This window comes from Natator depressus, chromosome 7, assembly GCF_965152275.1.
Source record: "Natator depressus isolate rNatDep1 chromosome 7, rNatDep2.hap1, whole genome shotgun sequence".
NCBI lineage: Eukaryota > Metazoa > Chordata > Testudines > Cheloniidae > Natator > Natator depressus.
This window is the reverse complement of record NC_134240.1, coordinates 49,521,942-49,547,828: the sequence shown is the minus strand read 5'-3', so window position 1 is coordinate 49,547,828 and position 25,887 is coordinate 49,521,942. Positions and strand designations below refer to the sequence as shown.

The 25,887-nt window shown below is 47.2% G+C and overlaps 1 protein-coding gene across 2 annotated transcripts in view; it reads right to left on the bottom strand.

Annotated features, from left to right (window-relative positions):
* Window positions 1-451: 451 nt before the first annotated feature.
* TRAIP (TRAF interacting protein) overlaps window positions 452-25,887 on the bottom strand; it is a 39,915-nt gene continuing 14,479 nt past the window's right edge. Inside the window, exons 5-16 of one of the 2 annotated variants that reach the window (XM_074958366.1) lie at window positions 22,850-22,889; window positions 19,981-20,108; window positions 17,827-17,921; window positions 17,218-17,331; window positions 16,150-16,237; window positions 11,785-11,874; window positions 11,401-11,489; window positions 5,353-5,508; window positions 5,052-5,100; window positions 3,372-3,497; window positions 2,626-2,676; window positions 453-1,917 (exon numbers count right to left, since the gene is read on the bottom strand). In XM_074958366.1, coding sequence (XP_074814467.1) covers window positions 1,786-1,917; window positions 2,626-2,676; window positions 3,372-3,497; window positions 5,052-5,100; window positions 5,353-5,508; window positions 11,401-11,489; window positions 11,785-11,874; window positions 16,150-16,237; window positions 17,218-17,331; window positions 17,827-17,921; window positions 19,981-20,108; window positions 22,850-22,889 — 1,158 coding nt within the window. In that variant the 3' untranslated portion in view covers window positions 453-1,785. Of the gene's footprint in view, window positions 1,930-2,625; window positions 2,677-3,371; window positions 3,498-5,051; window positions 5,101-5,352; window positions 5,509-11,400; window positions 11,490-11,784; window positions 11,875-16,149; window positions 16,238-17,217; window positions 17,332-17,826; window positions 17,922-19,980; window positions 20,109-22,849; window positions 22,890-25,887 lie in introns of both variants that reach the window. The other variant, XM_074958367.1, reaches the window with a different exon arrangement.

The following is a 25,887-nucleotide window of genomic DNA, read 5'->3' as shown; positions in this document are numbered from 1 at the left end:
GAGGAGGATCCGGGGAACTACAGGCCAGTCAGCCTCACCTCAGTCCCTGGAAAAATCATGGAACAGGTCCTCAAGGAATCAATTCTGAAGCACTTAGAGGAGAGGAAAGTGATCAGGAACAGTCAGCATGGATTCACAAAGGGTAAGTCATGCCTGACTAATCTAATTGCCTTCTATGACGAGATAACTGGTTCTGTGGATGAGGGGAAAGCAGTGGACGTGTTGTTCCTTGACTTTAGCAAAGCTTTTGACACTGTCTCCCACAGTATTCTTGCCAGTAAGTTAAAGAAGTATGGACTGGATGAATGGACGATAAGGTGGATAGAAAGATGGCTAGATTGTCGGGCTCAACAGGTAGGATCAATGGCTCGATGTCTAGTTGGCAGCCGGTATCAAGTGGAGTGCCCCAAGGGTCGGTCCTCGGACCAGTTTTGTTCAATATCTTCATAAATGATCTGGAGGATGGTGTGGATTGCACGCTCAACAAGTTTGCAGACGACACTAAACTGGGAGGAGAGGTAGATACGCTGGACCGTAGGGATAGGATACAGAGGGACCTAGACAAATTGGAGGATTGGGCCAATAGAAATCTGATGAGGTTCAACAAGGACAAGTGTAGAGTCCTGCACTTAGGACAGAGGAATCCCATGCACCGCTACAGACTAGGGACCGAATGGCTAGGCAGCAGTTCTGCAGAAAAGGACCTAGGGGTTACAGTGGATGAGAAGCTGGACATCAGTCAACAGTGTGCTCTTGTTGCCAAGAAGGCCAATGGCATTTTGGGATGTATACGTAGGGGCATTGCCAGCAGATCAAGGGACGTGATCGTTCCCCTCTATTCGACATTGGTGAGGCCTTATCTGCAGTATCGTGTCCAGTTTTGGGCCCCACACTACAAGAAGGATGTGGAAAAATTGGAGATAGTCCAGGGGAGGGCAACAAAAATGATTAGGGGACTGGAACACATGACTTATGAGGAGAGGCTGAGGGAACTGGTATTGTTTAGTCTGCGGAAGAGAAGAATGAGCGGGGATTTGATAGCTGCTTTCAACTACCTGAAAGGGGTTCTGAAGAGGATGGATCTAGATTGTTCTCAGTGGTAGCGGATGACAGAATGAGGAGTAATGGTCTCAAGTTGCAGTGGGGGAGGTTTAGGTTGGATATTAGGAAAAACTTTCACTAGGAGGGTGGTGAAACACTGGAATGCGTTACCTAGGGAGGTGGTGGAATCTCCTTCCTTAGATATTTTTAACGTCAGGCTTGACAAAGCCCTGGCTGGGATGATTTAGTTGGGGATTGGTCCTGCTTTGAGCAGGGCGGTTGGACTAGATGACCTCCTGAGGTCCCTTCCAACCCTGATATTCTATGATTCTATGAAATCAGCAGCCAGGAGATTTTTAAGTCTGCTTTGTCCCACACTTTATTGCATTGCCTAGGAGTGAGGCCGAGATGAGTCAAACCAGGCAGAGTTGAGGGGTCCACACACCCCACCCACAGGGAGTCCTGAGCTCTTGAGCACAAACCAGTGACCTTGCACGTCAGGCAAAGGCAGGCAGGTTGCTCAGTGTCAGGAGCCCCATCTCCCAGGACAGCTGGCAGCACATGGCACATCCTGCCTCGCCATCCTCACAGTGTAGTCAGCCTCGACTGGATCAACAGCAAACAACGTGGGAGAGTTCTGATTGACACTGTGTGTTGGTCCCAGCACCTTGGTTCTGCAGAGACATAGATGAGCCCCAAGTCTTCTGCCCAAGCATGCCTAAGTGACCAGGAAAGCCTTTGGGTTTACTGAAGGAAGCTGTCCAGTTTCACCTGGCTGGTGCCAGAGGAGGAAGCTGCTGCAGTTGTGGATGCTGGCCTGGAGACGTTCCTCTTCCTGCTCTTTACAGCTAAGGGACGGATCTCCATTGGGTTTGTCTGAAGGGAAAACTGTCAGGGAAAACAAGTCTGAAAATGGGGAGCAGGGAGATTTATTACCAGCTCCGGGCTAGGCTTACTTTTAAATCAGGACCATGTGGAAGGGTCTCAGACCTGCCCAGAGAACATGGCCACACAAGTGACAGTCCAAGAGCTGCCAATTATTTCATAGTAATCAGATGATTCAGATCCCCGATTCCTTGTGAATGACCTGATTCACATACAGATCAAATACAGCCCCAGGACCTGTGCCCAGGTACATACAAGACCCACAGCAGCACAGTATCTGAGCCACAAGTTCCCAGATTGATCAGGATCTTGTGAGTTTCCCTCAGGAGTTCCCATCAGCCGATCTGTCTCCCTTCCTCCTCCCCCAGTGCCTGAAGAACAGAGCTGTGTTGTGGGACTACACACCAGAACAGTGTCTTTAACCAGACATGTAGTAAGATATTCTGCTCTCCCACCTGGGCCATGTTGGGTGGGCAGTCTAACTTTGTGCATAGAAAACAGATTAAGTAAAATCAGCCTTTTCTGTGGGCACAGTGCTCGCTTAAACAAGTTCCACCACATTCTCCCTTAAGAGTCCCCAGCCCATTCTCAAGCAAAGCCCATGCATTATTCACCCTAGCTACTCGCCCCAAATGAGAAGGAAGCAAAGCAGAACTTCCTGCCTGCTTATTTCCACAGCGCAGAAGTGGGGAAGGATACGGGCTGTATGAACTTAGTTCTACCTCCTAAGCCATCGTACCCCATTCTCACCTAGAAGAGAAGAGAGGAGATATAACACCACGCAAGGTCTGCTTCTTCACTTGGGTGATGCTAGGTACTTCACCCAAGCTGGAAGCTTGCAGCATACTGGAAGGGAGGGACAGTTCCAGGCACCTTATAATGTACAGAATGCTTTGGCCAAAGCAGACTCGCAACTAAGGTGTCCGACCTGAGACAATAAAGAAGCCAGAGCTTCAGGAAATGCTGAGCAACCACCCTCTCGAGATCAGGACCCTTTGAGGGTCTCCAAGTTGGCCGCCCAAAGTCACTTTTGAAGAACTTGGCCATATTCTGATGGAACCTCACACAACGGACAGAACCTCCTCTAAAAAAAATAGGACATTTAGTCAAGCCCAGTCACTGGGAAACGTGGGATAGCTACACAAGCCGCCGAGAGCTAGAGCAATGAGGGTGGACAGGATCTCAGTGAAGGGCTATGGCCATCTGACTAGCTTCACAGGAAGTGGCTGGTAGTGCATGCGGGAAGACAGAGGGCTCTAAAGGGAAGTCTTTAGCCACATTTCTCACATCCGCAAACCACAGGGAAAGCAAGAGTCTCGTTTTCATTCACTCCCACTTAGATCACTCAGGGGGCTAGAATGCCTATGACTGACCCTTGACAAGTCTCCACCACCGGAGGGCAGGGAGCAGCATCCTTGCTCTGATCGGCCAGAGCACATACTCACAGCTCCTGTGTTCTTGTGTGGCCCCAGCAGGCTGCCCATGGGTGGCTTCCGGGAAAGAACCGAGTTCCTGATGAACGCAGGAAAGAATTCTTCTAGAGGGTCATCCTCTGGCTCACCTACCCAGTTCTGTCCCAGGAAAGAGAAGAAAGGCAGCATGAGCGGCTTTACTCCCAGAATTTCATTTACAGAAAGAGGTAGCACTGAATGCCCCACCAGGCAGCTTAGGAATGATTGCTCCTTTACCCCATGGCTTACCCTTTTAAGGTGGACCATGGAACTGCAGCTTCTCAGCTACTCAGTATCAATATCTGTGGTTTCTTGCTATTAAGAACAAAGCTTGGGAGAAAGTGTTTGTGTTTCATGTGGCTAGTAAGACCAGCTCTCTACAAAGTGTTTGCCCCCAGGATCCTTAGAGTTTAACACCACTGGTGTAACTGGCAATAGCAATAGCGTGTGCGCCAGGTGAGTGCACTGTAGAAATGCCCAGAAACTATTGAGAATGGATGGCCTGAAAGCCTAGAATAGCCCTTGGACTGGGGCAGCTGTGTTAGGGCATTCGTCTGAACACTGTCTAGGCCAGTGGTTTTCAAACTTTTTTCCTCGTGATCCAGCTAAAGAAAATTGTTGATGCCCATGACCCAACATAATTATATCTTTTAACTAGAGTTTTCATGAAATCATAATACTGCAATACATTCCACTTAACCCACTTTACATATCTAACACTAGCCTTAGTAAGCCTATGGTAAGGAGTGTGGGAGGTGGCCCAGGGTAGGGCAGAGGGTGGGGTTAGGGCTCTGTCTGGGAGTGAGGGCTCTAGCATGGAGCTGGGGATGAGGGGTTCAGGATGCAGGAGGGGGCTCAGGGCTGGGGCAGAGGGTTAGGACATGGGGGGAGGGTGAGGGCTCTGGCTGGGGGTGTGGGCTCTGGGGTGGGGCCAGGGATGAGGAGTTCAGGGTGCAGGCAGCCTGCCCCAGGGCTGGGGCCAGAGGACTCCCCCCAGCCCTCTCCACACTGGCAGCAGCTAGCTCCAGGGGAAGGGCCTCTCTCGCCCCCTGCTGGCAGGCAGCACAGAGCTCCGGGGGAAGGAGCCCCTCTCTCTCCTTGCTGGCAAGCAGCAAGCAAGCAGCATGGAGTACCGAGCTCCGGGAGAAGGGCCTTTCTCCCCCCATGCAGGCAGGCAGCATGGAGCTCCAGGGGAAGAAGCCCATCTCTCCCCCTGCCAGCTGGCAGCACAGAGCACCGGGGGAAGGCCTCCCTCTCCCTCTGCACAGAGCTCGATGGGAAGGGTCCCCTCTTTCCTGGCTGGCAGCAGCAAGCTCCAGGGCCGGGGGAGAGGTCCGCAGCAGCCCTGCAAGCCCCAACTTGCTCCTCTCCCCAGTTCCCACCCACCCCCTATCTCTTTCCTCTCCAGGTCCCTGCTGCCCCTTTAGAGCTGCTGCCTGGCAACGATAGTTATGATTAAATCAGTGATACAACCCAGTGCCGGGCATTCCGCGAATGTCGGGACCCGTACTTTGAAAACCAGTGGTCTAAGCGATGCACCCTGGAGCATGTATTGCAGTACTAAGATCAGAGCATGACTGTTATGCAGCCCAAGTGGAGGGATATTCTGGTCAATTTTTTAAGTCTATTACCAGATCGAGAAAAGCAGGGGATTTAAGCAACTGGTTACTTTACCTCCATTGTTTCCTTCAGAACTTTTTTTGCTACGTTTGTCACAGGAGGCCTGTAAGAAATCAGATCAGTGAGTGGATATCTATCTGCTGTGGGTTCACTGCTTCAGAGGATTGCAGCCACTAGCAGAGAGTTTACAGGGGAGAGGAACTGATAGATGGAAGGCCAAACAAAGATTAATGTCTCCTAGTGCAATGAATCAAATGGGTAGAGATCCTGATGCTCAGCAGAAACGTGAGCATCAGAGGGACTTAAGCTTAGTCCCCTTGGTCCCACCTAGGGCTGGAGAAAGGGGAGTACTCACAGCTTTTTATCCAGCTTGAGTTTTTTTGCAGGGGTTGTGATTGATTTGTGAGGCTGTTGCTCAGGCGTCTCAACATCAAAGGTGGCGTCCAGGTCGATCTTATCGCTATGGGCCGGGCGGTGGAGCTTTGGGCTCAGCAGTTCCACAGGAGCAGGGCTGCAAGGCCATTTCAGACATGTCAGCCATCAACATCAAATTACATACTGTCCACCAGACAGACAAGAGAAAGACTTTAATGCTCCAAGTTACACTGTCTATCAGGAGCAGTGGTTGTAAATATTTATATCTTGTCATGGTGCCACAGCCCCTGCTCAGGATAGATACCCCATTGCACAAACACAGAAACTGAGGTCTCAGACAACACAGCACAGAGCTAGCATTTGCTGCACCACAGAACTGCACACCTTCATGTAAGCTTCTTCCCTTCAATTTCAGCAGGCTTGGCAGAATTCCTTTTTTTGTTATAATTTTGATAGATAATGTTTATTTTTATGCTTTTTAAAATTCTCAATTTAAATTTTCACAATTTCAGGAAATTATTGGGGTGGGGGGTGTCAGACAATTTAATGACAACAGATGCAGAGATTCAAAAAGTTAAGGATTTGTAACCATTAAAACACAAAAACGGCCAACATCACATCAAAATCCACAAACTAAACAGCCTTACATCAATCACTAGTTCTCAAACAGCATTTTTCTTTGCCTAGCTGTAAATTATCATTACCATTGATGGAAATACGTTGGCGTAGGTTTGTGTATGTACAGTGAAATAGATGTTCGTCGACATTTATTGATAAAAATCAAATCCTTCCAAGCCTAAATTGAAGGCACTTGGGTCAAGATTATTATTTACACCCAAAGCCCTTTCCACCCAGAGGGCCTGAGCCCCATTTGAGGAAACTGTACCCCATGCTCCTTATAGGAGTGCACCTCGAATGCTGTTGCTCAATCTAGATTACCCCATCTGCCATCCAGAGGTGGGGAAGTTACATTGTTTGGAAGGCACTGTAAGCGCAAATGCGTTCCAGCATCACCACATCACGTTCAAGCCTAATATGCAAGCTAGCCTGTTGGGAACTCCTATTCAGCACAGCCTTTCACCCCAGCGTTCTTAACTTGGATCCCCACGTTGATAAATCTCCTAACAAATCCAGAGTAGTTACAATGACACTTCTCTAGTGTTGGGTTATAACAACAGCCGCTAGGTTTCACTCAAACTACCCCTTCATTTTGTTCCCTCAGAGCTTTCCAAATCACACCCGAGTCCCTCTCTGAACACATGCTTCCGGATACCTGCAAACCCCTGTCTTCGCATCAGCCTAGCATAAGCGAGAGGGGATGAGAAAGATACAAAAACAAAGATAACGAAACCAAAATTCTTTGAGATGGTTCTGCACATTCATACTTATAGTGACTGCACCGCCTCCTTCTAGCGGTGTCAGCTAGGGCTCTCCCACACCATCCCAACACACTGAGGGCAAGGCGGTAAAGGGGGCAGAGAGTCCTCACCACCTGCGTTCCTTCCACTGCAAAGCCAGAAACAGAACAAACAAGGACTCTGACAGAGAGGGGGAGGCAGGTGGGAAGGGTAAGCAGGCAGAGCCATCTCAAGGGATGCCGGTTACAAGTTAAGTTCATTTCTTCAAGTGGCTCTGCATATTGCCACCTATGGGACAGACTGAGGAGCACTGCTCAAACTCACCTGGAGATGGGAGCAGAGTCCTAACTGAACAGAGACTGAAGCACCGCTTTATCAAATCCAGCATCTGCCCTAGAGACCAAGTCCAAACCATAGTGCATGGTTACACTGTGCACCAAAGTGCAGGTTGAAGCTCTGCAAATTTCAATGACTGGCACCTGCTTGTGACAAGTGAAGGAAACGTGATCACACTGAAGCAGGTACAGGAACTTTTGCTAGCATGTAACAGTCAGAAATACACTGTTTACTCAAGGGAGAGGCTGGGAAGAAACCATATAACCCATGTGGTGTTTAGCATACGGCACAAACAATCTAGACGATTTATGACAATTTTTAGTTCTATCTAAATAATAGGCGAGAGCCCGTCTGGCACACAGTGTGTAGGATGATTCCCCCTTATTAGAGTGCAATTGGGGGGGGGGGGGGGCGCATGCACGCGGGGAGGGCAAATTACTTGTCTGACTGACATGAAAATCAGAGACACAATGTTGGTGAGATAATATCTTCTATTGGACTGACTTCTGTTGGTGAGAGAGAGAAGCTCTTGCAGAGCTCTTCTGACCTGAAGAAGAGTTCTGTATAAGCTTGAAAGCTTGTCTCTCTCATCAACAAAGTAGGTCTACAAAACATATTACCTCACCCAATTTGTCTCTAATATTGTAGCAGTGTTGGTGCTAGGACAACACTGCCTATGAAAATCAGACACCACTTCGGTAAGAACCTGGGATCAGGTCTGAGACCTACCTCGTCCTTATGAAAAGGAGTGAAGGGTAGATCAGCCACAAGGCCATTCAATTCACTCACTTTCCTAGCTGACTTGATGGCAATAACAAAAGCTCTTTTGATAGATAAATGCTAGAAAGAACACTCAGCCCAGGGTTCAAGGGGCATGGCCAACAAACAGTATACATTTAATATACTTTTCATAAACCTTTTGACCGAACAATGAACAAACAGCAACCCACTACTAACTAAAGCATGTTGCACAGAAATGGCTGTCAAAGGGACTTTTAACAATGAGTTAGATAAGCCCCAGACTTTAAGTACATTAAGTATTCCAGAACACAAGGAATGAAAGCAGATACAGAGCAATCAGGTTTTCCCTTCTTCTGTGCTTAAAATCTGGTCCACTTTAAAAGCTAATAGCTCTAGTGGACTGTTTTCTATAGTTAATTAGCCTGCCCTGAACAAAGAATGTGACTGCTCAAGAGCGAAGTCCAAGCAGCAATATTGACAAGTGAAGAGATGGTGGGTCTGGGTGAAAAATCTTGTCCTCCTGCTGAGATAGTAGGTCTGGAGACAGAGGGAGCCACAGAAAGACCACCTTACGAGTTTCATAACATCTGTTTGTTACCTCCCCTGGTTCCTGATATTTCGGACAAAACATCCCTAATCATTAATTTGTCAAACCATTTTATCTTGTACTAGAATGGGATGTATCTGTACTAGCTGGAATATAAAATATCTAGTGCCTAGTACACTAGCAAAAGCTTTGCCAAGTTCAAGTACTGGACAGCAAACTTGTAACCATCTGCTTTAATACATGGCTTGACTTTGGTTCACAGCCTCTGGTTCAGGACTCAGATCTTGCATCAAGCTCAGTGCTCCAGGCTCTCTCTACTACACCCTCGAACTGTCAAATGTTTGATGCATCTGCAGTTCCTGTCAAAGATGGATCCAGTTCACCACTGAGCACATGCATTCTGACTGACCACCATTTGAGAGCGAGTACGATGTTCTGAGACATGGAGATCCACATATGAAGTCTGTCCCAAGTTGATCTGTAGACTGGGACATTCAGTGCTGCATAGCTCTCATTCTCAGATGCACGAATGGAGTCGCATAAGTAGCGGCTGCGATAAGACCAATGAGACCCCAAAATAATTTTACTCTGAGTAGGACCCTGTTGAATTTTTAATAGATACTGGCTCATCTGAAGACATCTGTCCTCCAGTAGCAAGGCTCTCTGGTATGGAGCTTATGCAGGGAATCCTTCAAGTAGGGCATAGAATTGACTTTGGGCGGTTGAGAAGGAGCCCAAGGTCTGAAAGGAGACTGGTTGTCAAAGCAATATGGTGTAATAGGTCCTCATGCACACTAACTTTCAGTAGTTAACTGTCCAAGCAAGACCTGCTAAATTGACAGCCGATCGCTCTCCCATCAACCCAGCACGGTGTAGACACCGCAATAAGCTGACCTAAGGTATGCTGACTCCAGCTATGTTATTCACATAGCTGGAGTTGCATAACTTAGGTTGACTTAGCCCCGGAGTGTAGACTTGCCCGTAGGGTTAGGATGGGTATGGAAGTAGGAGCGCCCCTCGGAGGGCATCTGATATAACTTGTCAGCTTTCTTAGACACAGGCTGACAAGCAGCAGGCAAGGTCCATGTGGATTTAGCTGGCTGTAGCAAACCATCAAGGAGTAGTACCTATCTTAGAAGTCTACTCCTTAAAGAAGCATCCAAGGATATCAAACACCAGGTGAGAAGTCTCTTCCACAGCCACTGCAGGAAGATTTACAGCAGATACCATACAATCCATTAAACTGTGGAACTGTGTAGCATCCTCAGGAGAGGAGGCTGAAGCCACCCCCACGTTCATCTGGTGATAAATCAGGTTCATAATCCGTTTCCAATTGCTACTACTCAAAGGGAGCTACCTCTTCATCTTCCTCCTCAGACAGCATTTCCAGCCTCACCATCTGTAGTGTCAATCCGAGGATCTTTGGATTCCCAGATCCTTTGCAGAAGAAAAAAAATTACCTCTGCCTACACAGAGGATAATAATAAAATTCCTGAGGTAGCCCCCAATAAGGCGATGGGCCACAGGACAGCCAGTTCCCCCAGCAGCTAGGGTTCAGGAACATGCCTGCAGGAGGTGGACTATAGGGTGGTATGAACTGAGCCACAGGTCTCTGCATTCTTCCTCTATTTTCCTCCTGGTAAAGATCCAGGTCTGTATCAGACATAGACTGCACCAGGGATAACTGCAGATCTGGAGAAGAGTATGGAGATCCAGTTCTTTGTGGGGACCCTATAAAGGTCCTAGGAGGAGGAAGCATAAGGTGTTCACAGGAAGAACCAGCAGCACACTCTGATCTCTTCTTCCTATCAGAAGACTGAAGCTACGGGGTGGAACAGGTCTTTGCTTTGGAACTGTAGTGGTCTTGGGAGAATCAGATGGATCCGAAAGTTTGATGCACAGTAGCCATTTTGTCCCTATGCCTCTTTTCCTTCGGTGATGGGACAGACAGAAATGAAAGCATCAATGACCCCGATTCTGACACACCAATCAAATCCATCTTCCTGGATCTAGAAGTGGAATTCGGAACTGACCCTGGACCTGCAGCAGGAGTGGCAGCCATGGGGGTCAGGTATCTACGAGGCACCAGGTACAGCACCAGTGAGGTTGGCCGAACTGTGTCTCTAACTCTCTTCCAGAACTGGGGCAGTTGGATCTGACCATGTGGTCTTCGGTATGGACACGCATAACTTCGGAGGCTTGACTGAGGGAGCTGCAGGAACCCAATCTGGCCCCGACAGTCTGAGGTCTCTTGGAAACCTTAGATCGCTGGGAGCCACTGGAAGCGAGAGGAGCCGAAACCGGTTTCTTAGACCCTGGATCTGAGGAGTGATGGGATCCAAAGCGTCTAGCATAGAGAGCTTCCTTGACAAGGAGGCGCTAAAAACAAGTCTCCCTGTCCTTGAGGGTTCTGGGAGCAAAGGTCTGACAAGTCGAACACCCAGAAGGCGAGCACCCTTCTCCCAGGGACCACATGTAATCGTCAGATGCCGGGAAGCCAGCTGGGCAGGAAATGTACCTCCTAAATCCCAGCCTCCTCTGCTTCTTGGAGTCCACCAGACCTGTGAAACACACTCACTATAGTGCAAAGCTCTCTAAAAGAGAATGACTAAGGCTCCAAAGAGCCAGGCCAGGTTCATGTCCATCCAGACGCAGAGTTGGAAGGAAGTGAGGTGGTGAGGGCGCTCCACCCCATCCAGTCTTGCTGTCAGGATGTCAGTGACACAGAGGACGGGCGGGACATGGGAGAGCTCTAGATGACCCTGCTAGAAGAAGGTTCCATGGCCAGGCATCACAGGCAGTGCAGTATGGAATGTGAACGTGCAGAGCCACTTGAAGGTTGCTTAACAAAGGTTAAGCTACCACAATACCTGCCCTACTTCACCCTTACCTACTGCTTTCAGTTGCATCCCACACCCCAGCTTTCTGTTCCGATTTAAGCGGAAGGCTCTTTGGAGCCAAGATCTCATCCCTATCCTTGTCTGTAGAGCACCCAGTATGCCTCTATGTGCACTACACTGATTCCCAGGGAATGTATCCATCTAACCTTTCGAAGACCAGTCGGCTGAGCGTTTCGCTGGTTACAGATGGCACCTTCAGGGTCTCCTGCAGGATTCCAATCTTCTTCTTCAAACTCTGGGGAAAAAAAGCAAAGAAAACAATAAAAAAACAAAACAAAACAAAAAACAGAGCACATATGAGGAAATGGGAAGCCTGTGCCAGAGAGAGTTTGCCTCCTCCTGCCCATAATACTCAGGAAAGCACACAGGCTGCAACACAAGGGAGAGAGAATCTCAAACAGGATCAGGAGAGAGGCAACAGAATAGGGATGGACAGTGAGCTAGGTGTCTAGCTAGAGCTGGCACGAGTCCTGACTCTGCAGCTGTAGGCCATGGATTGCTGCCAGCTATTGTAGGCTGGAGGATCTCACCATTATCTCCTTGTCTGAGTTACTCAGATCCTTCTGGGTGCTTTTTAACTCCTCCTTCATCTTCTCCAACTCCAAGAATGTTTTCTGCAGCTGCAGAGTAAGAACAGTTCAAACAGTGCAATCTTAGGCAAAGATCGCAACCACATATCAGGTATACAACAAGCACAAGCTATCTTTCCCAGTCAGCTTTCAGGCCCTACTGTTTGAGAATTGACCTCCCCATAGTGGAGATGCAGGGCAGCCACTCTAGATCAGTGCTTCTCAAGCTATCTGATGTGGGAGACCAGCAATTTTTTTTTCCAATGTGCGCGCACACTGGCAGCCGATGGCTCGCAGACCGGCCCCGGTCCACGGACCACCACTTTGAGTAGCACTGCTCTAAATCACCTAAATCAGTGTTTTTCAAAGTACGGATTGTGAAATGTCAGGCCCTGCTGATTTAAATTATAAAGATCGTTGCCCACAGCAGCTCTAAAGGGCCTCGCAGCAGGGAAGGATAAACAAAAATAGATCTGTGACTAGGGTTATTGATTTCAAAAGGGCTAACTTTCAAAAATTAAGGAAATTAGTTAGGGAAGTGGATTGGACTGAAAAACTTCTGGATCTAAAGGCAGAGGAGGCCTGGAATTACTTCAAGTCAAAGTTGCAGAAGCTATCAGAAGCCTGCATCCCAAGAAAGGGGAAAAAATTCATAGGCAGGAGTTGTAGACCAGGCTAGATGAGCAAGCATCTCAGAGAGGCGATTAAGAAAAAGCAGAAAGCCTACAAGGAGTGGAAGATGGGAGGAATCAGCAAGGAAAGCTACCTTATTGAGGCCAGAACATGTGGGGATAAAGTGAGAAAGGCCAAAAGTCAAGTAGAGTTGGACCTTGCAAAGGGAATTAAAACCAATAGTAAAAAGGTTTTATAGCCATATAAATAAGAAAAAAAAAGAAAGAAGGAGGGACCGCGAAACACTGAGGATGGAGTGGAGGTTAAAGATAACCTTGGCATGGCCCAATATCTAACCAAATACTTTGTCTCAATCTTTAATGAGGCTAATGAGGAGCTTAGGGATAATGGTAGGATGACAAATGGGAAAGAAGATATGGAGGTAGACATTACCACATCCGAGGTAGAAGCCAAACTCAAACAGCTTAATGGGACTAAATCAGGGGGCCCAGATAATCTTCATCCAAGAATATTAAGGGAATTGGCACATGAAATTGCAAGCCCATTAGCAAGAATTTTTTAATGAATCTGTAAACTCAGGGGTTGTACCGTATGATTTGGAGAATTGCTAACATAGTTCCTATTTTTAAGAAAGGAAAAAAAAAAACGATCCGGGTAACTACAGGCCTGTTAATTTGACATCTGTAGTATGCAAGGTCTTGGAAAAATTTTCAAAGGAGAAAGTAGTTAAGGACATTGAGGTCAATGGTAATTGGGACAAAATACAACATGGTTTTACAAAAGATAGATCATGCCAAAACAACCTGATCTCCTCCTTTGAGAAGGTAACAGATTTTTTAGACAAAGGAAACGCAGTGGATCTAATTTACCTTGATTTCAGTAAGGCATTTGGTACGGTTCCACATGGGGAATTATTAGCTAAATTGGATCAATATGAAAATTGAAAGGTGGATAAGGAACTGATTAAAGGGGAGACTACAACTGGTCACACTGAAAAGTGAACTGTCAGGCTGGAGGGAAGTTACTAGTGGAGTTCCTCAGGGATCAGTTTTGGGATGAATCTTATTTAATCTTTTTATTACTGACCTTGGCACAAAAAGTGGGCGTGCGCTAATAAAGTTTGTGGATGATACAAAGCTGGGAGGTATTGCCAATACAGAGAAGGACTGTGATATCATACAGAAGATCTGGATGACCTTGTAAACTGGAGTAACAGTAACAGTGAAATTTAACAGTGAAAAGTGCAAGGTCATGCATTTAGAAATTAATAATTTTTGTTATAAACTGGGGATGCATCGCTTGGAAGTAACAGAAGAGGAGAAGGACCTCGGATTATTGGTTGACCACAGGATGACTATGAGCCGCCAATGTGATAGGGCCGTGAAAAAAGCTAATGCGGTCTTGGGATGCATCAGGCGAGGTATTTTCAGTAGAGATAAGGAGGTGTTAGTATCATTATACTAGGCACTGGTGAGACCTCATCTGGAATACTGTGTGCAGTTCTCGTCTCCCATGTTGAAGAATTCAAATTCAAACTGGAACAGGTACAGAGAAGGGCTATAGGATGATCTGAGGAATAGAAAACCTGTCTTATGAAAGGAGACTCAAAGAACTTGGCTTGTTTAGCCTAACCAAAAGAAGGCTGAGGCGAGATAGGATTGCTCTCTATAAATATATCAGAGGGATAAATACCAGGGAGGGAGAGGAATTATTTAAGCTCAGTACCAATGTGGACACAAGAACAAATGGATATAAACTGGCCATCGGGAAGTTTAGACTTGAAATTAGACAAAGGTTTCTAACCCTCAGAGGACTGAAGTTCTGGAACAGCCTTCCAAGGGGAGCTAACTGCTGCTGGCGGGGAGTCCTCTGGCCCCAGCCCTCAGGCAGCCTACCTGCACCCCAAACTCCTCATCCCTGGCCCCACCCCAGAGCCCGCACTCCCAGCCAGAGCCCTCACACCCCTGCATCCCAACCCTCTGCCCCAGCCCTGAGCCCCCTCCCGTACCCTGAACTCCTCAGCCCCAGCTCCACGCTAGAGCCCTCACCCCCAGACAGAGCCCTCACCCCACCCTCTGCCCTACCCTGGGCCACTTCCCACACTCCTTACCATAGGCTTACTAAGGCTAGTGTCTAGTGTTTGTTATGTAAAGTGGGTTAAGCCGGAAGGTATTGCAATATTATGATTTTATGAAAACTAGTTAAAAGATATTATGTTGGGTCATGAGCATCAACAATTTTCTTCACCTGGGTTGCAAGGAAAAAGTTTGAAAAAAGTACTGGCCTAGACCACTGGCTTACTCCTGGGTAAGCAAGCCACCCCTATTCATTCCCTCAAGTCCTCTGCAGAGGGAATCCCATGGTGGTTTATCTCAGACCCAGCCTCCAGCAGAGAAGTTTCACAGGTGATTTCCTGAGCTTTCAGGCCCAATGGTGACAGCTTTTCTGTGGTTTAACACATGGTGGCAGCAGCTGCACTTTGGTTCAATAATTTGAGTTTCTACAGGATTTCATAGAATCATAGAATATCAGGGTTGGAAGGGACCTCAGGAGGTCATCTAGTCCAACCCCCTGCTCAAAGCAGAACCAATCCCCAATTTTTGCCCCGATCCCTAAATGGCCCCCTCAAGGATTGAACTCACAACCCTGGGTTTAGCAGGCCAATGCTCAAACCACTGAGCTATCCCTCCCTCTGATTTGAGACACATCAGATCAAAGGGAATCAGGACTGCCACCTTGCAGGATGGTGATGATGTGGCCTCACCACTCCCACAGGGACAGCAGCTTTGCTGCATCAGCATTAGAACACAAACATGCCAGTCACTGCAACTTCACTAATTCAACTAGTACTGGGGCTAACTTAGTGCTACCCAACAGGAGTTCAGGAAAACAGTTCTGTTCTAGGACCTTGGACTATGACATTATGGGACTTCAGTCGTACTGTGACTATACTGCCTGGCTACTCCTAGGTAAGGGCAGCCTGTATTCACCCCCTGCCACTCAAAATCACAATACATCTGCTCTGCTGACATTGGAGGGCCGAGCGATTTGTATTTGGCAATGCACTCCCCACTGTGCCTCATCATCAGTCAGGTACAAGTTTCAAGTCGCTACTCAATCCTACCTCCAGTCTGGGTCAGCAGCCACAGACCTCAACCAAATTATCAAGGAATGCCACTGGCCAGGCCAGGACCTGCCAGATCATTGGGGCTGGGAAGGCCATGGGTGCTTGGATACTCAACAGCACATTACAAATGTCACTTCAGCCCCCAAGAACACCTTGCAAAGGCACCTGTTTCAGACAGTGAGCTATACAGGGCAGGGATGGTAGCTTGCTGCAGGGCACAAATGCCTTATACACAAGAGGGCAGAACATTCCATCAGGGGTTAATTATAGCACTTGTTCTGTTACAAGCACTGGACTTGTAAAGAATAAAGAGATTTACTTGGGTTCTTCAACAGCTTAGGATAACAGATTGACCACTCAGTGGGGGTCTTCAAACACGTGCTCCAAGCACAAGGAAGCACCAGCCGAATTTTTCAGTTTACCAAGCAGTGGCTAGAGTAACTGATATAGCTGGTTGGACAGAAGCAGCGCTTACTGTGAGTGCAAGGCAGAGGCCATGGCTGGACACCTACAGAACAGAGATCACCCAGACACTTTTGATGTGCAACTCCCTGCACTTTCCTTACCTTATTAGTGGAAGAAGACAGCTCCTTTTTCAGCTTCTCAGTCATCTCACTAGATGCCTTCCGAGCTTCTTTCAGATTTTCATATTCCCTGGAAAGAGCCCAAACTACAATCACTCTAGGCTTTTGAGATAGAGTTCTTAACTGGAGTCAGTGATCACATGCTGCCTGCAGATACCTGATTCACAGCTCCACGGCTGCAGAACTTTAGGTGCAAGGCTGTTATACAAGAGTCCCCACTGGGGAGAAGCCAACGCTGGATAAACCAATGCTAAACTGCAGCGTGGCAACCACCAGCACAGCACTGGGCTGGTAAGAGAACAGGCTTAGATAGAGACTGCGCTCAAGTGACTGGAAGGGGCAAAAACGAAAGTCCCTGACTGCAAAATGGAAAGGGACTGTGACCTGGGGGACAATGCAGCCTCCCTGCTGAAGGGGCACACGTAGCACTGGTTAAGAAGTGAAGTTCAGAGGCACTTAGGGATATTTGCTATGCAAGTTCATTACCAATTACAATGCAGGTGCAATCATTCTGACTGGCAGTGCCATATAAAATCATGATCACCGAGTTGCCATCAGATTGGAGCAGGCAAAGATGCGGTTTAACACCGTGTGAGCAGAAGGATCTCCATGTAGGAGCTGGAGCCAGCGCAGATAAGTATGGCAAAAACTCGTGAGCTGAACAATTGGAGCCACAGCAGCACTGCTATCAAGTACTATGTGCCGCATGAATGAGACATTCAGGGATCGTGCCACCATCCCCAGGAGTATGTCAATGGTTTGTTCCCTCAACTGCCATCCAATAATCAACACCTAGCTGCACTGACACAGCTCTGAAAGCTGTTCCTGTAGTAATGCCTCTGTCCATAGTATCGGTGGAAGTATTCCGAGTGGCAGTCTCCAATCTAAGTCGCCTTGATTCTGTCAGTCAAAGCCCAGTGTAGAACAAACAGGCAGTCATGGCAGCTAAACCATTGTACTTTTCTCCAGTACCCTGCAGGGGGAGCTCTACATATACACATATCAAAGAGATGGAACAAACAAGTCTACTGTCAAGTTTTCAGCACCTACTTTTTCAGTGAGATGCAGTAGACTGCAAGCTGTTCTACTGCTGCCTGCCCTATTCCCATGTCACGGATCATCTCCTCCACTTCCGGGCGCTGGCTCTGCAGGAGCATCTCAATCCTGAAACAGACACGTCCTGTCAGGTTCCCACACAGCCATGAAGAGTGGAGCTGGGAAAGGAGTTGGAGTGCTGGGTCGTTACCTGGGCCACTAGTGTGCTGATCCCCCTGGGCAATTCACATCAATATCAAACGTGCCTTGGTTACCCCACCTGTAAGCCAAGCTCCCAGTGCTAGGGATGAAAATTATTTAGGGAGCAAATAACTGCCCAGAGGTGCCAGGGGTGGGAAGAGGTGGTGATGAGTTTGGACAGGTCAGGACCAATGAAGACACACCAGCACTGATGCAGGAGGTTCCCAAACCTCCAGCTCAACAGTGCAACAGCAGTGACATTTCCATCTGCACCAGGAATTGAGGCTGAACCCAAGTAGCTCTGTGTTTGTAGCATTCAGAACTACTGCGCAAGACGTCTAAGAAAGTAAGTGACTCGGACCACTGAACAGCATGCTGGCTCCAGCCCACATATATGTACACAGCAGAGGCCCTGTATCTAACCTCTCCATGGTTTTCAGTTTGTTTCTCAGCCTTCGGGCCTCCTCTTTTGCACCTTTGGTATCTTCCTGCTGCTGCTCCAGGTACTTCATTTGTTTCTGAGACAGAGATAGGCACGTGTGTAGTTAGCATGGCACATGGGGACTCCTATGGAGACATACAGCTAGCATGTGTGCACTGAAATACTTGCACAACCCGCTCAACAGTCAGGCTCCTCAAAGCTCTCACCATCTTTAACAGCCCAGGAGCAAGGTCCCCATAGGTTCCCACCCAGCGCACCACTCACTCAGCTCCTAACATGTGGCAAATTCTCAGTGCTGGCCATCAGATACTTCAGTCCATGAACTGCCCTATTCCATTTGCTCCTACTAGGCCAGGACCCGGGCGGTGTGAGTGCCACTGAAATCAGCTCACGTGCCGCCTTTGGCACGCGTGCCATAGGTTGCCTACCCCTGCTTTAAACTGTCTGAGGAGAAACAGTGCACAGAACTCTGCTGTAAGATCTCAGACACTTTCAAGAGGAGAAGATGCAACCAGCATGGTGCCTTTTCTTCTAACGTTCCCAGATTATGCTGGAGGGGCTTTCACATGTCAGAGAGCAATTACAGTCAGAGGAAAGATAGGTTCTGAGTCTCACCTTGAATCTGGGGTAGGGAAAGCCCAGGAGAGAGGGTGTGTACAAACCTAGCAGCAAACCCAATCACTTAGAGCAAAATCATCTTGGGAAGGGCTCATTTGTATCAGCTGCAAGAGCACACCCTGATTTAGAGTTTTACAGCAACTGGAGCGTTTGCAAGACTAGGAAATGCCAATAAGCCTCAGAGACACATTCTGTTCATTGAGATACCCCAGTGACCTATAAAACCACTGAAAAACACGAAAAGTCAGGGACAAAGTACCCTTGGGGTGAAGAGTGATTTTCACAGTTTCACCTTTTTTCTTCCGTTTAACTTAGGTGCATTAAGAATGCAGCTCCGCACTCACAGCTGGTGAAGCACAGCTTACTCGGTGGCAAAGTGCACCCCCAAAACATGGAATTTATGGCACTATCATCTCAATTAAGCACTGGCAAAGACCCATCACTATGATTAAGTTAGATCGGTTTCCCTGGGGGGCATCACAGGGAAGTGGCCATCCCACTTAAGCCTGTCCTAGCTGTTATTCACTCATGAGTTATGACTATATACATACATACACACACACACACACACACAGATTATTTCCTGTTAGTGGCTTGACTACAGAACAGGTTTGGCAGCAGCACAAGGGTTGGTCCAACCCACCCTAAACTTGTAACTTTCTCTGTACATTTCAATTAACTTGCCTGGGTGGAGGAGGAAATCATTGATTAACATTAACCAATTCACACTGAACCCCACCAGGCCTACAGAAAGAGATTTAATGCAGGGCACTAGTGTCAGTCCTAACAGAAGCTAGAGTCTCTCTCCCTAAGAGGGCATTCACACTGATGCGATGGAAGATCAATACTGACACTGCATCAACAAGCCAGACCCAGCTCATCGCAGGCTGAACACGTCAGCATGCACTTTTGCCTTTCATTCCCTCGCCTTGAGTGGAATGCCATTTTTAAGCAGGATTCTAACAACCCACCCCAGCCACAAATCACTTAAGGCTAAGCACAGAGAAGACCCAATATTTTAACATGTCAAGTACTCCAACTGCTTTAGATTCATCCAGTAAGTGTATTGTTTCCCCAATCTCTCACCTCTTCCAAGGTGCCTGGGTCCAAGGGAGGTACCCTCAGGAGATTACTGTCCCAGGGTGATGTGTAGTTAGAACTGAAAGACATCGCCTTGAAACAGTACTGCTGCCCTAGAGAACGTTAACCCTTTGCCCCCTTGGATCTTCTATAACACCACCTCCTCAAGGAGTTCGGACAAGGTTAAAGGATTGTCTTAAATGGGAACACAGCTCCACTGCTCTCCTTCCACTTCACATCTCGAGAGATGGGGCCCACACATGTCACAGGGAGCTGGTTTCAGAGCCAGGAACAGAACTTCGACCTCTGAGCGCAGAGCCACCTGTCCTCTCTGCACAGGCATGAGGATAGCATGACGCAGAGGAAGAGCCAGTGAGACTGTAACCCTAGCCAGATAGGGGGTAGATCAGATATACGCTGCCCATGGAGAAAGGTACCTTGAGAGTGGAACACAGCATCTCCGTCTCACACAGGGCTTTCTGGAGTGACTCGATGGTGGCGTTGTGAACATCCACAGTCTCCCTCAGTGTGTCTATGATAGACTGGCAGTCTCGCTTCTCCTTCTCTGAAAGGAAATGCTCACATAGCACTTGGAATGCCTTGCCCTGGGCAGCCCTGAGACCCATGGGTCTAAGGGCAGATATGCAGCCAGAGTGACAGACAGGATACGTAAATTCAGATTGAGAAACTCTCCGAGACTTAGTCATTTCCCATCAGACCCCCTCCCTGCCAAATGCAATGTGTCAGACACGATCTGTGCTAAGCAATCCCTGCACCCAGCATCAGTAGACTTCAAACATTTCTTTACCAGTCAAGAGAAATCCCCCTCAATGGCCTTTCAGCACTGTCCTAGCTTGCCCAGTTAATGTGGACTGAGCTAACTATCATGTGCTATCCCCCAGCTGCTCCCAAAGTCAAGCTTGGGTGCAAAGAGCCAGCATCCTTGCAGGCTGAACGAAACATTTATAGAATTACAAAGCTCTAGTGAGCTGCCTTGATGCTGCTCTCCCAGCGAGAAGTCGTGTGCGCAGGGTACATGCTTAGATAGGCTTGACAGCCGCTGCTGTGCACAGGAACACAGTGCCTACATGCAGAGCAATTACGCGGCTGTGCAGTTATGCTGCTGTCACTCACCCTCACCACAGTCTGTCTCTCTCTGGGTGCGAGATCACAAACACACAAGCGAAGCAGCATTAAAGCACAGCTCTGCAGAATGCACTGGGGCTCTTAAGCCCACATGGTACTTGATTAAGGCAGATTTATCACTCTGGAACATTTCCAGTCCTTGCACATCACAAGGCTTTAAAATCCTGTTCTGATCGCCCCTCCCCCACACTAATATCCTCAATTCCAATGCCTTGGCTGCCAGCAATAAAACCTTTTGGCCTGGAAGGTGTATTTGTGCCTGCCTTCAGCCATGTGAGATACAGGGGTACGCAGATCCTGCTGGAACTGAAGCATGTTCTGGAGGGAGGCAGGAAAGCCAGCTGGTGGTCAGACTGACCAGCATCATGAGCTGACAGAGGCAGCAGAGAACATTTTACATCACTGGAAAGCTCCTGTTTTGCAGCAGCATAAGGCAGTGGTCCCCACCTCTCGCAGTGCTACTACAGCAAGTCATGGACAGCAAAGCAGCACTATTTTTAAGCACTGTTTAAATCCACTCATCCTCCCGGTTTCCATCAGCTCTCTGGTAGTAACTGACCATTATTGGAGAGGCATCCCACTGCACACACTTTCAGGCAGGACTTCCCCTGGTGTGGTGGCAGGAGGCTAGTTCTGCAAGACTGAAGCTTTCAGGGCCAACAGATGTTTCATTTCTGGTATTTGTGATGGGAAGAAAATGTTCCAATGTGACCAGAGTGCAGCAATGCCTCTTGGGCTCTGCAGACAGATCCAGCACCTCAGCTGCTGGTCTCAGGTGTGTACAACACTCTTCTCAGGTACACATCTGCTCTTTAGAACCCCCTGTGGCAGCTGTGAAACTGACAAGGCTACCTTCATTCTGCTGCTGGGGAAAGCTACAAGCGGAGGCAGATTCTTGAAAAAGGAGGAATCGAAGATGGAGGCAGTGGGGGCAGAGTCCCTGAGGCTAACAGGGCAGGAGTAATAGCCTATACGCAGTCAGGACACAGAACAGAAGAAAGCTCCTCCTTCCCATCAGGGAGACCTTCAAGTCCAGCACCTCCTAGCTAACATAAAAAAGCAAATCTGCAAAGCAATTCCTTCGGAGAGCATTCTGATAGGAGTCCAAGCACTCTTCCCCAGAAGGTACTCACTATGTCACCACCCCGGACTGCTTGCAAGGAGGGTCCATGGTATAGGCATCTGATAGATTTTTTAACTCTTTTCAGGCTAATAAATAGATCTAGTCAGCTATTTCTGCCTTGCACGTGTGAGAGGGCAGAGGACCCAACAGGACAGCGGAAATGGCTGAAACTCCCCACTCCAAGCTCCCTTTAAAGGGTTTGTTTTTTTGTTTGTTTTTTTTATTTTGCTTATTGCAAACTCATGTCTCAGGATTTCTGTCACTCAGACTGACTGACATTTTCCTTTGGCTGCTCATGACTCATGTTCTGATGACAGGCTGCCTACAGACAATGCTTAAAACACACTGACACCATCCCCAGGGTTTTCGCTTTCCTGCCTCCATCAAACAGACTCTAAAATTAAAGAGCCCGAGCTCTTTAAAGCAATGAGAAAATGGAAATGCACACATCAAATTGTGCCTGCTCTTTTGGGGATGCAGCATCGCAGCAGCTGAATAAGTCCCAAAGTTCTCCCATTTCTGTTTGGGCCCCAATTATATGCCCTCTTCTGCCATTTTACACTTGAAGAAATGAGCTACTGACATCTGGCAGCTGTGGGTCTCCTAACAAACAGGTCTAACTCAATGAAACAATCTTTGCTTGCCACCGATTCCCACCTGGAATAAGTGCTACACTGAGCCATCAGTGGTATGTCAGCTAGGGCAATCTTGCAAGGGACAATTATAGCACAGCTGTATCACATAAGAGCCCTAGCGTTGAACAAAGTCTACAGGTCCCTCTACTCTACTTACTGGCCCAGCAAGCTTAAGACTCATGATCCCCAGTTTGCTCTGTCCGACCAGTTTCATAGAGGCAGACCCCACTTGTACTGTAGGCTCAGAGAGCACCCTCATATACAAATGCCTCAACTTTTCTGCTGCAAACTGACCTGAAAGCCTCTGCACAAAACAAAACAGTAGCCTGCCAATCTCGTGTTCCTTGTCTCCGCACCCTTACTGCTGGGCAGAGTGCTCTTCTGTTTCCTTTCTGAACTCACCTTTCCCGGAGAGCTGTGCTTTCACCTTGTCCAGTTCATTCTGAAATGTAACACAAAGAACTGGATGAGGAGCAGCACCACCCAGTAACCTTCGCCTAATCTTAGAGGAGAGTTTTATGATTCCTAAATGCTTTCTCCTGGTGAGTTACATGACCAGGTGCTGAGAGCAGAACAAAATAGTGAGGAATGCCCTTGTTATATGCAACATTCCCAAGTGCTACGGCAGGACACATGGGGAGCACCTCAAACTGGCAGAGCTTCAGGGGAAGAACAAGACTGCCACAGAGAACATCCCAGTCTTGTCTTATCCATGTCATTCTCTCATTTCTCACAGCGTCAGTCATTTTGACTGAGTTGAATAAGTCTGGAAGGCCTCTCGGGGAAAACACGAAGTCAGAGGAAGAATTTTCATAACATCTTAACTAAACAAGGCAATAAGGCAAGGATCTCAAAAGACAGAACTAGATTGTTGATTATTTTTAACTAGAATTATGAGTTCAGTGGTTGAAGGGAATGCAATAGATGCAATGAAATTGGGCCGTATACCCAGAACAACGGGAAGATTTGAAAATGCCCAGCTAGACAGAAAATGGAGTGAGCAAGTGTCTAGCAAAACCATATTCAGTGTTCATTCAGATCAGCTTGGATATGGATGCTTATGTGAACTGATAGTTGGCTTGCAACACCCTAAATAAAGGGCAACCATAAACTGATCAGTATCAAGTCAGGGGAGGTGGTGTCTGGCAAGTATCATAGGGATCCAGGGAAGATCACATCTTATTAAATACACCGGACCCTCGCTAGAACGTGTGTCTATATAGCGCGAATTCGCATATAACGTGGTCGCGGCCATGGATCCCAAATTTAATTACTTTAATTGGAATTCATTTTAATGCGGTCCCCGCGTTAACGTGGTACCATGCATGGATCCCAAATCCCACGTTTAGCGAGGGTCCGGTGTACCTTCATTAGCAAGCTGGAGAAGGGAGAAAATAGCATGTTAATTTAATTAACAGATACTAAATTGGTAGATGCTGTAAACCCAGTGAGGATACAACAGGGACCTACAAGGGGTTGGAAAAGTGGGCAGAGAATAATCAAATGAAGCCAATACATCTGGGGAAAAAAAACCAAACATACTTAATGGGAGAAAAACCTGAAAAGCAGTAATATTGAGACCTGCAGGGGACAGGAGACAGCAAGCTGGACAAGAGTTGCAATATAACTAGACAGCAAGAAATGCCAACACAACGCAGAAGCTGCATATGCAGAGGCATCCTGTCAGAGCCCCTCTCTCTCTATATGGTACCTAGAATATTGTGTTCAGTTCTGTCATCTGTTTGCCAGAAAGATATTGAGAAATGGAGGAATTCAGAGAACAGCAACAAAAAATGATCAGGGAGCTGGAGGGACGAGACTGACATTTGGCTAAGTGACAGCCAAGGGATGGGGGAGCAGAAGCCACAGGATTTACAGTTTATACCTATTTGAAAGGTGTAAACATCCTGGATGGAAAGAAGCTAGTTACTGTGAGGCACATGGCTATAATTAAGGGCTTGTCTGCACAGGGAAATTGACCAGAATTAACTATTGCAGAATAGCTCCCCATGTGGACCCTATTTTGGAATAATTAGTGTGCTCAAATAGTGCACTAATTATTCCAGAATAAAGTGATTTATTCTAAAATAGAACATCCACTTGGGGAACTATTCTGGTCAATTTCCCCATAAAGACAAGATGTAAGAATAAGGGGATAAGACTAGGAAAATTTAGGCTGAACAGGATAAGTGAGCCATGTTGGGCTTTAGAATAGTCTCCAAAGGAAAAGGGAAACCTGCCATCTCAGCTACTCCTGCATTGACACGAAGATAAAACTGCGTAACCAAGAAGGCTTTTCCATCACCCAGTACCGACGGTTTACGATTCTGTACATGATAGTCATACACAAGCACTGCAAGCTAACCTTCCTCCAGTAGCTCAACATTACACATTTAAACTATTTTGAAAACATTGCAGGGCAACAGGAAGCATTCAATGTGATTGTATTGCTCAGCTGGCCCCTGTGCCCTGTTAATATAAACAGTAAACTGAGGTTAAGCAGTATGTGAAACAAATTAAACTATTTGCATACAAAGACCTGCAGTTCTCTCCTGGTACTAAAGGGCCCCGCTTCTTACTAATTAGCGAAGATGCATGCTGGGGAGCCAATGGCTTGCTCCTGTAGTTGAAAGATTCGTTCTGTATGGGCATAGCACATTAATCTCAAGTATCTGTGTTTAGGACAAAAAGACTGCCTTCACAGCAATGTCTAGGAGCACAGGAGCAAGACTTCACTGAAGAATCAAGCAGGAAGAGGAAGCTAGGAAGAAAGAGAATTAGACCCCAGAAAGAGCTGCAAAAATGTTAAAGAAACATGAAAGAAAACACAGTCAGTGGCAAGAAAAATTGCTTTTCTAGAGAAATCTTTTTTCTAGCCAGCCCACAGAGAGAGTGCCACTCATCTATTTAGCATGCATTCAAACTAGTTCTTGCAAGCATAAAGGTAGCATTTATCTGCTCCAAGTCATAGTTTTAGGTAGCTATGGGTAGTTAGACATGTTTTATAGGAGATCTTCATCTCTTCTGCACATCTCTTCTAGCCCTCAATATATGTTAGCTGTATCTCAAGATGACACTGTTACCTATGTTAATGTCTTGCATTCTCCCCCCTGCCTCCCACACACATATGAAATACACAGCAGTTGCCATGATGATGCTAATTATGGTAATCACTGCACATGCTGATTTTAAACACAAGAGGGTATAAGAATCCCATTATACCAAGGTCAAGGCGATTTTCTTCTTTTTAAACAGTTGACTCAGACATGCTATCATAAATATAAAGGGAAGGGTAATCATCTTTAAAATCCCTCCTGGCCAGAGGAAAAACCCTTTCACCTGTAAAGGGTTAAGAAGCTAGGATAACCTCGCTGGCACCTGACCAAAATGACCAATGAGGAGACAAGATACTTTCAAAAGCTGGAGGGGGGGAGAAACAA